The sequence below is a fragment of the Triturus cristatus genome, chromosome 9 (assembly GCF_964204655.1).
Source record: "Triturus cristatus chromosome 9, aTriCri1.1, whole genome shotgun sequence".
Lineage (NCBI taxonomy): Eukaryota > Metazoa > Chordata > Amphibia > Caudata > Salamandridae > Triturus > Triturus cristatus.
In genome coordinates, this window is record NC_140592.1 from 915,116,810 (window position 1) to 915,132,489 (window position 15,680).

Genomic DNA, 15,680 nt, shown 5'->3' on the forward strand with positions numbered 1-15,680 from the left:
GTTTAGGTCTCCTAGGAGGATGTAGGTAGTGGAGTTAACGATCAGTGTGGCGACGAAGTCCGGGAGGATCCTGGTAAAGTTGGCGTATGGTCCTGGGCTGTCCAGGATAAAGTTAGCTGTGCTATGCAGTTTATAATCGAGGTGTTCTGTGTAGTCCATTCCTGTTTCCAAGTTGATGGTGCAACTGATGAAGTCCTTGAATCTGATGAAGCTACCTCCTCCGGGGTCTGGGTTGGCGGTCTTGCTTGACAATCTTGTAACCAGTGGGTATGGCTGCAGCTATATGTGGTGTCGAGTCCGCGGTAAGCCATGTTTCGGTGAGCAGCTTCGTCTAGCAGGTCCAAGATCTCTGTGGCGGTTGTTGACGAGCATGCATTATTTCGAGGTTTGGTGTGCAAGCAGGTGCTGGTTTGTGCGTGATTGATTATGGTGGGTGATGTCTGTGTGGTTGTGATGCTGTGTGGGGGCACTGGGTGTGTTGATGCAGGTTGAAGTGTCAGACGGTGCTGGTGAAAGCTCCTTCTCTGGTGTGTGGTATAGTGTGGTAGGAGTGCGTGGAGCAGTGGGTGGGTTTCAGGGTGTAGAGAAGCATGCAGGGGCAGTGGTGGGTCATGGAAGATGAGGGTTTCTCGCTCTGGGTACCACCCATGTGCAGATGGGCTTGCCTTTGGTATGCCAGCGACGAGCAGACATTTGCACTGCAGATGCCTTTAAGTAGATCCTGGAAGGGGGGACAATGACAGGAGATGGTGAAGGCAATGCGTGGACAGAAGGATAGCAGAGGCACTCAAAAAAGGAGCATTGTTTGCAGACCTTAAAATTGCATATTTTGACTTTGGGTTGCTTTTGAAGGATAATGTGTAGATGGTTGGCAGTAACCGGTCTCCGTATAAAATAAAATCACCAGTGGGCACCAACCACATGGGACTTTGCTTAGGAGTTTACCCAAGTCCACTGCCTGCACCTGCTACACACACAAAGCACTAGGAAGAGGGTAGAAAAGAAGGGGTTGCATGGTGTGTTAGAAAGCCATGTCCTGCACCCATTCCCCACCTCTGCTGAAAATTCTACAAACCATTTAAAGATATATGCTGCTGCTATTGAAGAGGAGAGCTCGTTGGGAGGGCACGACCTTTGGACACACCCTCCAAACAGCTGAAGGATGTGTTAATTTGACTTTAATGGTAGAGCGGATGGTCAAAGGTCCTGGCGCCAGAATGTACTGTGCTTTGTCAAAAGATGAACATAGAGCAGTGTGGAATAGGTTAAGGAAGGAGTTTTACTCTTATTTGTGAGCCATTTTCCTGTAGTAAGACCAGACGCTCACATGGGTAAAACTCAGCATTATATGTCTGTTGTTTGTTCCAGAACATGCACCCAGATTGAACAACTATAGTTGGGGAGGTTTTGGGATTGACCATGGAGTAATCAGTTATTTCCCAGCCTATTTTATGTTGTACATTTTTCTTCCCTTTAGTTTGAAAAACAATAGACTGATACTAAAAGACATCCATTAAGAGAAGTCAGTGTGTTTTAGGGGCAGAGTCCGGCGACTTTATGAATTTGCCCAGGCTTCTAAATAGATTTTTCCGTATAATGTGCAGAAGTGTTCTGTTTTAGTCTTCTTTACCAAGCACACAAGTTTGAAGAAGAGGGGGTCGTAGAGGACACGTTATTATTAACAGTAACTTATACTGTATTGATTGTCTCAGTTTAGAGCCGTTCCGTCCTTTAAATTAAATTACATGTGGGTTATGTGGTTGAATGGAAAATGGAGTATATATATATATATATATATATATATATGTGTGTGTGTGTGCGCTAACCTTTTGCTTTTGTTCCCCCTAATATCCTGTGGTTGAATGGAAAATGGAGTATATATATGTGCTAACCTATTGCTTTTGTTCCCCCTAATATCCCATTTGTTTGTACTTCAGTCCTGCAGAAAGAACGTATGACGGAAAGGTCAGAGTAACTGTGGAAGTTGTTGGTAAAGGAAAATTCAAAGGTGTTGGAAGAAGTTACAGGATTGCCAAGTCTGCCGCTGCAAGACGAGCCCTTCGTAGCCTCAAAGCAAATCAACCTCAGGTCTTAAGCAGCTGAAGCGGCGATTCCTTGCCCCCTAGACAGCAAAAAGGTTGAGAGGAACAAACTGAATAGAAGACTGAACTTAATGTGTGTTAGAAAGCGGAACATTGTGACAGTAGACAAATTTAACATGTACAAAAGTGTTCAAACTAATGGCAATTTGATAGTTGTTTGCGCAAACACAATCTTGTCTTCTTTCCTCACTTTTTCTGCTTTGGTTTTCACAAGAGTGCTTTATTCACTGCATTTCAAAATGTTTCTGAAATAACTGTCAGGTTGTTGTGCTTTTTATGTTTACCTTTTTTATGTTCCTGCTACCTTAGGGTGACATGGCAAAGGAGTAGTAGCCTAAAGCAGGTTTTAGGTTTAAATATCATGTGTGTGTATGTACATACGTTTGATGCCATATTGCCAATAGGTGAGAGAATCAATTGATCCTAATGAAACATATTATTGTGACCAATTGTTATAATCCATCTTACCACTACCTTTGATCACCTTGTAGGTCAATATGGCATCAGAACAATATGCATCAAGAAGCATTGTAATTTCACATTTGCACACAAATACACGAGGGGTAGACTTCATGGAAGTGAATTCTTGCATGTTTCTGGGAGTCCTTGCCTTTCCTTAATCAGTTTTGTAAATAAATGATAGTACATCATCCTCTGGTACATACTCATAGCTAAATGCACTCACATACACACACATATACATGTGTATGCATATATATTACATTCAAGATCCTCAATCTGTGCACTAGTGCCAGTCATAAAGCAGTTAATGAATTGCACTGTAAAATCTGGTATAAGAGTGAGTGTGCCAGAACTGTGTTTTTTTGTCATCTTTGTATTAAGGTGACATACCAAATCAATATTGCACTTGTATGGTAGGGAAAATCAGTTACATTTATGATACTGGTATATGTTTCAGTTTTATACCAACCAGTTTTCCATAAAATAGCTTTTTGCCTTAAAGCAAACTCTAATATTTCTTCAATTACAGAATTGGTAAGACAGGACGTTTTACATTCCCTCCATTTTGTTGTGTGTTGTTAGCAAATCAACTCTGGATTTTCAGCACAATAAGCTGACTGATTTAAATTACTACAATAGTATTACAGAAGTAATCAACAACAATATTTTGACACAGAGTAGATATTGATAATCTACAGTAATAGTCTACAGTCTAAAGTAATATATATATTTTTTTGTTTTACCAGAAGCTAGCAATAGTTGTTAACTAATTTTCGAGTTTAACAATTTTGAGAGCAGAATGCTTCTTTGTTAGAAGCATTAGGTGATGTTAATGTTCTTGTATAAACTGTTAGGCTAACTGTAATCTTAGACATATCACTCTTAAAATATGCTGCAGATTTTATAATGAATTGGTTACTTATTTAACACTTGGAGCACCTTTACACCGAGTTTTCTCAAGTTTCTTACTATTCTTTTCATAATGTTGCATGCGTCACTTACCAAAGTTGTGCTGGTATATGACATGAAATATCTCATTGAAAGAAACTGCCGTACGTTTGATATGTTTGTGATTTGATGTCATTAAGAATCTTCTGTTTCAGTGTTTTGGGTAGAAATCAGGTTTTTAGCCTATGCCTGAATTCTTTTAATTACATTGTTTAGGCACCCTTCACTTGAATACCTCAGTTCTCATTTTCTTCTGTATCTCAAGCATTGCCTTTTTTTGGTTTGATGCTGTGTTGTGTGTATCAAGCTAGCTTGAAATGTAAGTACTTTTGCATCTATCTTTCTTCCATTTCCATCTTGTGGTTGTTTTACATCTCTTTGCGGCTAAACTGGAAATGACTGTGCCTTATCAGTTTACAACTACCCATTCTTATTGTTTCTTATAGATCAGTATTGTCTGGGCTCCAGCTTTCTACAGCATCAGTAAACCAAATGCTATGTTTATATAGGCAACATTTTTATGGGCACAGGACATTTTTGTATGCATTTTTACCCATCCAAGGAGTTTGAATGCCGCACCTTAGAGGCTGCATTCTTTTTAGAAAAATCCACTCTTCTTCAAGTGAAAGGTATGTGTCTGCTGTTGGGAACATTGGTAGCAGATGCAATATTATCAGTTCTGCCTTCAAATAGCAGGGTGCACTCTTAGAATTCACATCTTGCCTAAGACCATTACTATAATGGGCACAGTAACACAGTTGGTTTTTAAACAGTGGGGACTTTAAAAAAAAAAAATGCCTTGTACTGGCCCAGATTCCATGCAATTCCCCCAGACAACAAAGGGCTGTAGTAAATCGTATTTCGCTGGGTGCACTCGAGTGGTCTGACGATAACCAAAATCTCTTTGGGTAGTTTGACTAATGCCAAAATGAGGTATATTCTTTAAGGATTGTCCAAAGGGATTATGTCAAAATCCAGTTACTCATCAGTCCTTAAATCAACCATGTTAACTACCACTCAATTAAATGTGAGCTCCCATGTTTTAAGATGTTCTTAAAATGACCAGGATTCTTCCACACTGACCCCCAATGTTTAAAAATATATTTGTCTTTATATTGTAGGTACCTTTGATTATGGAATTCATGTCCTCTATATGGTTTTTGCAGTGACTTGTTAACATCCATTAACGTAGTAGCCTTCTGTACAAACAAACTCATACTCATACATTTGGTAGTTAATAGCTATAAAACATACGTTCCTTTGTCCTCTTTCAAGTATTGTGACATGAAACACAATGCCTAGAAATATATCTGAGAGTTTGCCACTCCACCATGTTAAATTACTTTTCTGTTTTTCCTAAATGTGCCCTTATTTTTACCACCTGCTGGACAGGCTCCTGTGCCACCTTATCGCATACTGTGACCACTGCTCTGCTGATTTTTCCTTTAGATCAAATGCTTTAGTTAGGCAGTCATTTGTAACCTGTGCTGCCTTACACAAGCTGGTCTGGTTTCGATACAGGCAATCTCTCGCCACAACTTATAAATATGAAGGAGTTCTAGTCTAATTTAGAGGCAAGCACAAGTTACTTATGGTAGTCTTAGTGTAACTACTTCCTTCTAAGCACCCACCACCTTTGTTACAGATACAGCCACAAAGCTACATCCAAATGGGTTTTTAAGTTTAAAATAAAGGGGTGAAGAAAGCAGGGCATTAAGCAATGCACTGTGTCAAAGGCCCTGAAGCTTTTTAAACTGTTAAGGCACAGGTTCTGGTTTTCCACAAGATTCTCATAAGCTATAAATGGGAGGCATCCTATAGATGAATAGTAGTGGTGTTACTACTGGTGAGTAACTTTTTTTTTGCACTGTAATAATAATACCTCTTAATTTACTTTAAAAACGAAAAAACTGTGAGCAAGACTCTTGTTCCACAAAACCATTGTTAGAGGTGTGCTGCAATATTTTTTTCTTTACCCATTGATCATTCGTTAAGTTTGACAAAGCTAAGCAGGGTGTTTTTAGAATTTTGCTGCACGTCATTCTGAAATTGATGGGTTTTAATGCTCAGTTTTTATGTGTTTAACTAATGCTACTTACAGTGTACCTTTAACGTTGTCCTTCCGCAGTACATACAGTGAGGTCCAATTTTATAAACCTTTTGAAAAATGGGGTCTTTGAATATTTCTGCAAAGATTGTAGTTTGTAAACTCTTTTTATCAATCACTGTACCAACTAAGTCTTTGTTTCCGATATAGTAATACATATATTCTTTATTTTATTTTTGCGAAAGGGAAACACAAAGAAATAGGCATTTGACTCCCATCAACACAGAGCTAATTGATACATTTGGTAGTGAAGAGGAAAGCATAACGTTGATTTGTTCAATAATTACTTTACTTTCATTATAAACGTAAACACGTGTTGCTTAGGGTCACAGGAAATCTGTGGAAAGTTCCTAACTTGGTTACGCCCCAGCTTGGAATTTGAGAAACTCCTCTTGATAATGTTGCACCATAGAAACCCAAGGAAACTACAGTTTTACAAAGATTATTACAATAATTGGTTAAATAATCTAGAGCCTGAATGCAATATAGAGCCACATTTTATATGAAATGTATTTTGCTAGCCCACTGCAGAACACTGGACCAATCTGCTATGACAGTTGATTTTCTGTGAAGGTCTTCAAGCTGTGATTTTTGAATGCCTGGTATTTGCTTGACCCTGAATTTAACATTGTGGAACATTGGATCTGTCATTGCATGTATTGAAAAAATATAACTTATTTCCAGTTTATGTTTTTAAGATGATCCTTTGTCACTTCGTCAGCTTTTTCCAGTCTTGTCATGCAAGTCCTCTTCAATTTAAAATGGGTATCTGAGGTCGAAATGCAACTTGCTAGAGCTGCTAATGCTTACTGAGTTGCCTATATTTTTTTACCCTTGATCTGACACTTTTCAGATATATATTTGCACCACCTAGGATAGTATCACTTTGTTTTGTGAATCTTAAGTGTTCTCTTTTAAAGATTATTCACTTTGATTATGTAAAAACCCGTATGCCTTTTCTTCAAATAAATGTTTCAGTTTAATATGTTTTGGTTTTAATCTGATTGCATTTTTTATGTTAAAATAACAGTACCACTAAACCAGTCTCAAAAAAGGACGGACATTGTGCATAGCTGATATTTTCTTTTTGTTAAATGTGCTTTGATTAAAATAGTTATGCAGTCAGTTTGTATGGTTGTGTGTTCTGGTGTGAGAGATTTGAGATGAGTGGTTGTTTTATTATTTTAAGATGTAAAGGCAATTTCTCAACCATCTGTGGCAATTAAGCTGAAATGTATTTTGAGAAAAGGCATGAAATGTATTCCTTGGAGTGTCCAAGTCAAAATAGTTTGAAGAATGAGAAATCGCTCATTTTGTTGTAAGCACATGAAAGCTTTCAGTGTGAAATAGACTGATTCAACTCATTTCGGAATGCCAAAACCATACATCTTGAAAACTTGTTTTATTCTACCTTTACACTAAGAATATTTTAGTTGTCAGTTGGAACCACAGACAGACCTAAAACGGTGCATTTATACAGGGTACAGGCCAGTGTTCCGTCTCTGGCACTTCATATTGTTGGTATAAAGTCAGTGCCTATGTAGCCAGTATGCCTTGATTGGATGTTTGAGATCGTGTCAGCAAGCAACCTTCTTTCTAATGATTAGGCTTTGTCCAGACAGTTTTCTGATTATTCCATTGGAAGTATACTCTGTCTGGTATAGTTGCTTTTAAAAAAAAAAAAAAGTGTTGTTCATGGATAGCTTCTTGGTGTTCACATAGCGGCTTAGAAGTTAAAGTTTGACTAGGGAACTGTTTCTCAGTTAACTCAATCACCTCCTTTTGGGATTTATGTCAAGTTTCAGCCAGGCACTTGAGATTAGCATGTTTTAAGTGTGTCTACTGTTATTGAAATGGGTTGCTGGCATTTATTGTTCAGAAACTATATTTTTATGCTGTGGTTGTAATGCCTAATGAAAATTGTTTGAAATATAATATACCTGCAAAATATTTACTTTGTATATCTGAAAACATTTACTTTCCATTACTCTAACAAGTAATCACCATTGAAACTTCTTTTTTTTTCATAAACGCCGAAAATGTACAATTAATCGCAGTTTGGCAACCAATAGATAAACATTCTTCTGGTAATCAAATAATAATAATAATAATAATAATACTGATGCTTGTATAGCGCGAACAGCTACCTCGCAAGGAGGTGTCCCGGCGCTGAAAGAGTGCTGCAGCAGTAGGCTTGAAACCATAGAGAAATTCTAGGTTTTCTGCATAAAAAGCCAGGTCTTTAGGAGCTTCCTAAAACTAGCTTCTGTCGTAGCAGATTGGATGACAGATGGCAAAGCGTTCCAAAGTTTCGCCGTGCCCACAGAGAAGGACCGGCCCCCAAGTCTGGCTTTTTTAACTCGTGGGATGCTTAGCTGTAGCAGGGAGTTAGAGCGCAGGTGTCGCTCCTGGTGATAGCGGGGAAGTCTAAGTTTTAAGTAGTTGGGGCAGGTCCCTTTCAGTGCTCTGAACGCCAGGGTGAGAACTTTGAATTTTATTCTGTTCGCCACTGGGAGCCAGTGAAGTTCGTGCAGATAAGGAGAGACATGATGTCTAAAGGGAATATGCTTTATCAGTCTCGCAGCCGCATTCTGCACGATCTGCAGTCGTTGCACCAGATATTTAGGCAGACTGAGGTAGAGGCCGTTTGAGTAGTCTAATCTAGATGTGACTGTCGCATGGACTACCGTTTTTCGGCACTCAATAGGAAGAAGAGAAAGAAATTTGCGAAGGTTTCTGAGTTTGCGAAGACAGCAGGTAGTAGTCTGCTGTATATGAGAGGCGAAGGAAAGATTCTCATCCCATCTTACTCCTAAGTTCTTTGCATGGGTGCCGGGAGAAGGTGCTGGACCCATTTCAGGAGGCCACCACAGAACGGGGGAGGGATGTGTATCTTTACCAAAAAATAGCACCTCCGTTTTACTTGCATTCAATTTTAATTTGTTTGTATTCATCCAGCTAGCCACATCTCGAAGGCAGCCTCTTATTTTACTAAAAGCTGCCTCCGAAACCTCTGTATAGGGGAAGACTAATTGCGTATCATCTGCATACGAAATCGCCTTGACCCCCCATTTGGCAATCAAGGTAAAAAGTGGGGCTAGATAGACATTGAAAAGCAGCGGGCTGAGCGCCGACCCCTGAGGGACACCGCACCAAAGGCGTTTAGGCTTAGAGGAGAAGGTGCCCAGCGCCACTTTCTGGGACCGATCTGTGAGGTAGGAGTGAAGCCAGCTTAGTGCCTTGTCTGCCAGACCTATGTCCTTCAATCGTAGCAGCAGTCTGTCGTGATCCACCGTATCAAATGCGGCTGATAGATCCAGGAGCACCAGCATAGCTGATGCCCCTGAATCTAGGGACCACCTGATTGATTCAGCAACCTCAATGAGGGCCGTCTCGGTACTGAAGCCGGTCCTGAAACCAGACTGTGTTTCATGTAAGGCTCCTTTTTCCTCGATAAAGCTGATCAGCTGACGCTGAATCAGCTTTTCGAGCATTTTTCCTGGGGCTGCTAATAAGGAAATGGGGCGGAGATTGCTCAAATCATCCGAGGCACCATTGGGCTTTTTTTTCAACGGGAGAAGTGTAGCATGTTTCCAGCAGTCCGGGAACGTGCCAGTTTCGATGGACGTATTCCATATATGTAGTAGTGGGGCTGCAATTGCGTCTGACATCATCTTCCAGAGCTTCGGTGGACAGGGGTCATCAGGGGCTCCTGATTTACATTTTTGTATTTCTCTCAGTGCTTCTGCATAGATAATAGGATAGAATTGATTTAAGGGCGAGGAGGATAACTCACAAATTTCGAAGTCAGCCATAACTGTGGGCTCGGGGTCCGTAAAGGTGTCGTAGACTTTTGTTATTTTTGTATCAAAGAAATCTGAGATGTTTTCACAGAGTCTTGCTGACGGAATAATTTCAGTCTCGATCGCCTTTGGTTTAAAAAAAGATTGAACAATCTTAAAAACTTCTTTACTAGATTGCTCCGCCTGCTGGATGGAGGTCGCAAAGAATGCTTTTTTAGCTTTTTTTATGGATAGGTGGAGACCGCGGATGGCTTGTTTGTAGCGGTTTTTTGCTAATTCACAGTAGTTGACCCGCCAGAGGCGTTCCAGCCTTTTACAGTTGCTTTTTTCGGTCATCAGCTCCGGGGAGAACCAGGGAGCAGAAGGAGATTCTCTGCGAGACGTGGCAGTTTTTGCAGGAGCGATGGAGTCCACTGAATTGCCTATCCAGCGATTCAGCAGTACTGCATCATAGTTTACATCTGAAGTCTGTAGTGGGGGGTCACCTGCAAGAGCAGAACAGAGGGTGCCAGCTGATATGTTGTCCCAATTTCTCCTCACATAAGTGCGTTTCCCAGTTATCTGACAATGGGGTGGGAATAAAATTGAGAAAGGAATTAAGAAATGATCCGTCCATGGCAATGGCAGCGGGGGTTTAGCTGTAGTGTCCAATATATTGGTAAAAATTAGGTCCAGCATGTGACCTGCCTGGTGCGTTGGACCAGAAATGACTTGAGTAAGGTTGGCCGCTTGTAGCGTTGAAATAAGATGAGTGGCCTGGGGGCAATCGGGCTTATCGACATGGATATTAAAATCACCAACTACTATGTAGTGTGGGTGGGCTAGAGAGCTTTGGACTATAAGGTCCATAAGTTCCCATGTGTGAGTCGATGGGCAATCCGGGGGTCTGTAGATGATTAGGCCTGTTAAAGACAATTGGGGATTAATTTGCAGGCAGAGGTGTAGCCCCTCTATCCCAGGAATGTTAGTGGGTGTAGAGGACGCCAATGTGTATTTATCTTTATAGATAATGGCTACTCCGCCACCCCTTCTGTCCTCTCCTCTATTTGAGAAACTTATTTTAAAGCCCAGCGGGATAGCTGAAGAGATTGACGCCATATTATCTTCATTAAGCCATGTCTCTGTGAGAAATAAGGCGTCCCACTCAGAGTCTTCTATGAGCATATAGATGTCATCAGCATGCTTGGAGAGGGATCTACAGTTCAGTAATCCAGCCCTAAAAGGAGTAGTTGAGATATGAGCTGTCTGTCGACTTGCTGTTTTGGAGTGTACGTTAGTTTGAAGTGAATCAGCACAAAGTAATTGACAGCAGAGTGGGCATGCAGAAGGTAAATCAAGGAGCGTCAGATCGAGTCTAGGCGCCTGACATGGGGTGGCTGCTTTCAGCGCCAATAATTCTGCGCTAGACCAGACAATCCTTTTAGTATGCAGCCGATTACTGGCAGCATGGCTGGCGCTGGGCGCGGTCCGGTCGCGGACGGGCGCAGACGGGCTTGCCTTAGGCGCGCCTTCGGCGCGCAAACGGCGCGCCCGCTGCGCTCGTCCGCTGCGCTTCCGGGGGACGCACATATTTATGTTGTATATTGGGGCGTGGCTTGAGGGCGGTGGGCGTGGCCGCAGTCTTCCCCTCTGAATGGCGGCAGGTGAGGAGGAAGATTCCCTCGTGAGCGCTAGGGTCCGCTGCACGGGAAAAGCACACGTGAAAAGTGACAAGTTAGTTTTTAAAAGCACAGTAAATACACAACACTAGATTAAAAGCCTTGCCTATTTCTCCCGGCTTTTCGCCTCAGGAGCTAGCAGTACTCTCTCTATTCGCGCTCGTTCTTCAGCGCGTTTTTAAGAGCTGGGCATTAGGGGGCGTGGCCTGAGGGCGGTGGGCGTGGCCGCAGTCTTCCCCTCTGAATGGCGGCAGGTGAGGAGGAAGATTCCCTCGTGAGCGCTAGGGTCCGCTGCACGGGAAAAGCACACGTGGAAAGTGACAAGTTAGTTTTTAAAAGCACAGTAAATACACAACACTAGATTAAAAACCTTGCCTATTTCTCCCGGCTTTTCGCCTCAGGAGCTAGCAGTACTCTCTCAAACTGCTTTCTCCTACCAGAAAATGTTACTACTCCATTATATAGTCGTGTTGAATCGCAGGTAAACATGCTTTTAGTGCGTCATTAGCAGAGTAGATTTTCCTCAGAACTCTCTTTTTTTGATCTTTCTTAAACTTCGTCGTTGATCTAAAGTAGGCAGCAAACTTTGAGGTATTGTGGGAGTAAATGTATATTTCTAAGGGCAGAGGAGAGGGTAAGTTCTCTGTGATCAAAATTAATCGGCTTGAGTGTCCTCAGTCTTGTTTAAGGAAAAACAGCCTGGAACAAAGCAACCCAAAATATTTATTATAGTGTTCTCAGTCTTATTATGAGAAATAGTTGTATTTGTGCAGGCTGCTCATAATATATGTCATTCAGTTGTAGCACACACGAGGCAAAACAATATACCTACTTATATTAGACAGTCAATCTTCTGCATGTTAATCAGAGAAGATATTGACAGCACACATGCCAACTTTGATAGTGCATAAAGAAAAAACGCTTTTAACTAAATTGTTATGATAGCAAGTATTTTTCATTTATTTCTTCAATTTTAGATAACTTTTTGTGAATTATGTTGATGTTGTATTATCTATTAACATAGTAACTTAAAGAAGCTTTTCTCATATCGAGGATTACAATGTCTAAGAAATCTTGATTCTAGTGAGAAATCTTGATTCTAGTGCTTAGGAAGGAATTGTGAGCATTTGATTTAGGAACATTTCAGAGGCATCATGAATCTGGTCACAGGAGTGCTTGTTGCAAATTTTGAAACACATTTATGGGAACAAACTTCCCTACACAGTTTTTTCCTTAAATAAGGCTGAAATACACCTTCTAATATTGATTCTGTGCACCAAGTGATATCAGCCCCTTCCGTAAATCAGTATACCAGACCTTGTGTGTACAATTGTGTGTTTATGATGTAAGTAATACTACACATATGGTTGTTAGAGGGGTGGCCGAATGTACACTACATTTTAAGTTCTCTTATATTGGGACCTTTCAATCATAGATGCAGGATTCTATTGCCCTGGATAACGTTCCTGTTGAGAGGTGGTGGTTTTCAATTGTTATAACTTCTGATACTTTAGTTTATGGTTTAAATTGACCTGTTTCAGAATCCCACTATCTGGCCTTCTAGTGCTCTTATTGGCTGAGTTTGATATCTAGATGTTTTCTTTCTTGAACATACCTACCGATCTCACCCTAATTCATGCCACTGTATTTAATGTGCTGCCATGGTGCAGTATCCCAGCAGAAAAACCAAAATGGATGCCATGATCTGACATCAGTGAGTGACAGTAGCTTTACAGTTTACCTAAGATCCCTATAGCCTTCTCCATTCCAAACTGCTAATTTAACCCTGGAGGATGACCCAAAAGGTTAGATTGACCAAAACAAAGATAGTTGTGAGGAACTGATGAAACAAGTGCAGTACTAAACTTGGAGACAAACAATTGCAGGCAAGATTTTTCCCAATAACATTCTTGTGGTTTGTATAATGGTTAAGGCATGCCACAACATACTGGTGGGTAGGGTAATTGGGTATGCAATAAATACTCAATCACTGCCCTACCATATCTGTCCTAATGTCACAGTCTCCGCAGTGTTGTTAGAATATGATGCGTGTTCCAAGTATAATCGGAGACTTTTCAATCCGAGTTCTACATTGTATGTGTAGGCATTGCTCCTATAAAGCTTCTTGTTTATCAATGCAGGCCTAGAGATGCTGAGAATTTGTGTATGGCATTAGATCAATAAGTTGAAAATACCTTTCTTGTAGAGCATTGTTAATTATAAACAGATGTTCAAAATTGAAAAAAATAACAGTTGTTTGGCAAACTAATGGGCGAGTCCTAAGCAAAAAGTAGGATTTTATACCCCTTTAGTCCCACCTGAAAGTGTGTATATTAGTTTTTGATTTTAGTGTCAGAAAAATAGGCTAGAGTGTATAAATATTTGCTATATATAAAGAACGTGCTTTAACACCTCGACAAGGGGCAATAAGCAGTAAATAAACACAATCACAGTGCTTAATGTGCTCCCTATTAAATGGGCTAAAGAGTAAATCTGATTAGGCTCAAATTGAGTTTTTGTCAAAGTTCCTAGGACACAGTAGTGAAAAGTATCCCAAAAAAATGTGAACTGAAATGTATGTACTTGAATTTTTTTTTTCCATAATCACCTCTGAATGTATGCCACCCGATTGTAGCACATTTAGTCATTTCATACATCGTATTTTTTATTGGATTCCTTGACAGATTTTGAGTAGATCTTCTTTTTCGTAAATGTTTTGATGGTGTTTGATATGCATGTTTGTGGGCATTGTGTCAAACGTTAGACCTACGTTATGTAGTTAGGGAAAAGGTCATCAAGAAACTCAGCCTTTTGGATCTAAATATTTCATCAAAGTATTGAGTTGGCAGCATCATATGAAGCAAGCTTTTTAGTTTATTGATTGGAAAGTCCACTCACAGGGACAGCGAATGGGTCAGGCATGGAAGCGATTTTTGTACTTCTTTCACAGAAAAATACTGTCAGAAAGTAGTATGATCCAATTTATATTGAATCTTATACATTTTTATTTTGGACAAGGCTTCTACCTGTACCTTTGGGATGACTTTCTCTTCAGTCGCTTGTCCATAAATTATTTTCTCAGTAATTCCTGATTGTACAGCCTATTTTGGGTGGAGGGCAACCTGAATACCCTGGGTTACTTGTTATGTTAATGCAACTGACAAATGAACTCTAATGACTGGTATGTGCTGAGAATGAGACCTCTTTCACCTGCCTCTGAAGAGGGGTTAGCAAAAAAGATCCTGAAGCTTAAAGAAATACTTTGACCCCCAACAACTAAGACCACCTTTAGGAATACCTTTCTGTGGTTGTAGAAAAATGCCTAAGACACATGTCCCCACTCCTCAACCGCTGTCTGTCCTGCTGTGGGGCAAACTAATTTCTACCTTGACTATTTTTGTGTTAATGTCCATGGTTACATTGATTTGGCACTATTGCACGCTATCTTTTTTCTGTATATCCGCCTTTGAAAAGTATGACTTGACAAGGGTCGCTCCATATAGCCCAAGGGACACCTGCTAGTGCCTTTGAAACCTTAAGAAGTAAGACATCTGTTCATGATGATATTAACAAAAAGTCCCTGTCCTCACTGAAGTATACTGTCTTACCTGTATTAGACCCATGCAACGGACAGTAATTTTGACACAAAAAGTGTAATTGAACTTCACCAACCTACTGTTCTGTCTGCCTTAGATTTCTTTCTGGTGGAATGTGTGAGTAGTAGCTGAAAGAGTAGCAGTCATATGGGCCCTGGAATTTCAGTTATCAAATTTCAGTTATCTCTAATGCTGATTCCCATTTGTTAAAATAATCAATGACGGCTGCTCCCGAGAAGCAGCAGTGGGGCAGGGAGGAGGGGGTAAAAAAAATTGCTTACCTGCTGGCTGGCCTGCCACCACCTCTTCTCTGTCCTTTTCCTGGCTTCTTCTCTGAAAGCAGGAGGCACCCAGGATGCCCATAGCCAATCACAGTGCTGCAATGCATCATTGTGATTGGTCTGAGCGCCGTGGTTTGGCGCTCAACCAGGGAAAGGGAGCCTGGGCATTCCCAACCTGGGCATGTTCTCCACCCAGGCTGTAATGCCGCCTGGGTGGAGAAAATGAAAAGGTGCGCAAAAGTGCCCACTGAAACTCATGAGGGAGTTGGAGTACGGTGTGAATGTCTTTCTTCAGAACCTCAAAGCCGATATGGTGCACCTTGACAAGTACTCCTTTACCCTAGTTTCGTTGAGGAAATTTGCCTAAAACAAAACCATTAGAAAAATTAAAGGTTCTTACACAAAATAATATTGCTAATTGGAGCCTAAAGCAATTCTCATACTTTAAAATGGCACTTTCTTATGAGACTGAAAAATCATTCATTAAGTATCACTGACAAACTTCTGACTTTGACACCCATCCCAAACTTTGCAAGTCTGTCTGTTTCCGAGGGGACATGATTTTGGCTGGGAGAATGGTAGAAATATTTTTGAAAACATTGGCGGAAGATGACCAAATATTAGTTTGTTCTTAAAACAATGGAACAGTTTCACAATTTGTAATGCATACACACACCATAAAGTAGCTAACAATCAGTTTATTCACGGACCAAATGATCACTT

At 40.6% G+C, this 15,680-nt stretch overlaps 1 protein-coding gene across 3 annotated transcripts in view; it reads left to right on the plus strand.

The window, feature by feature from the left end:
- Positions 1-15,680, plus strand: part of DICER1 (dicer 1, ribonuclease III) — a 692,358-nt gene that overhangs the window by 468,200 nt on the left and 208,478 nt on the right. For 2 of the 3 annotated variants that reach the window (XM_085626460.1, XM_085626458.1), the window contains one exon: positions 1,938-6,606. In XM_085626460.1, coding sequence (XP_085482586.1) covers positions 1,938-2,103 — 166 coding nt within the window. In that variant the 3' untranslated portion in view covers positions 2,104-6,606. Of the gene's footprint in view, positions 1-1,937; positions 6,607-15,680 lie in introns of those variants that run through there. The other variant, XM_085626459.1, reaches the window with a different exon arrangement.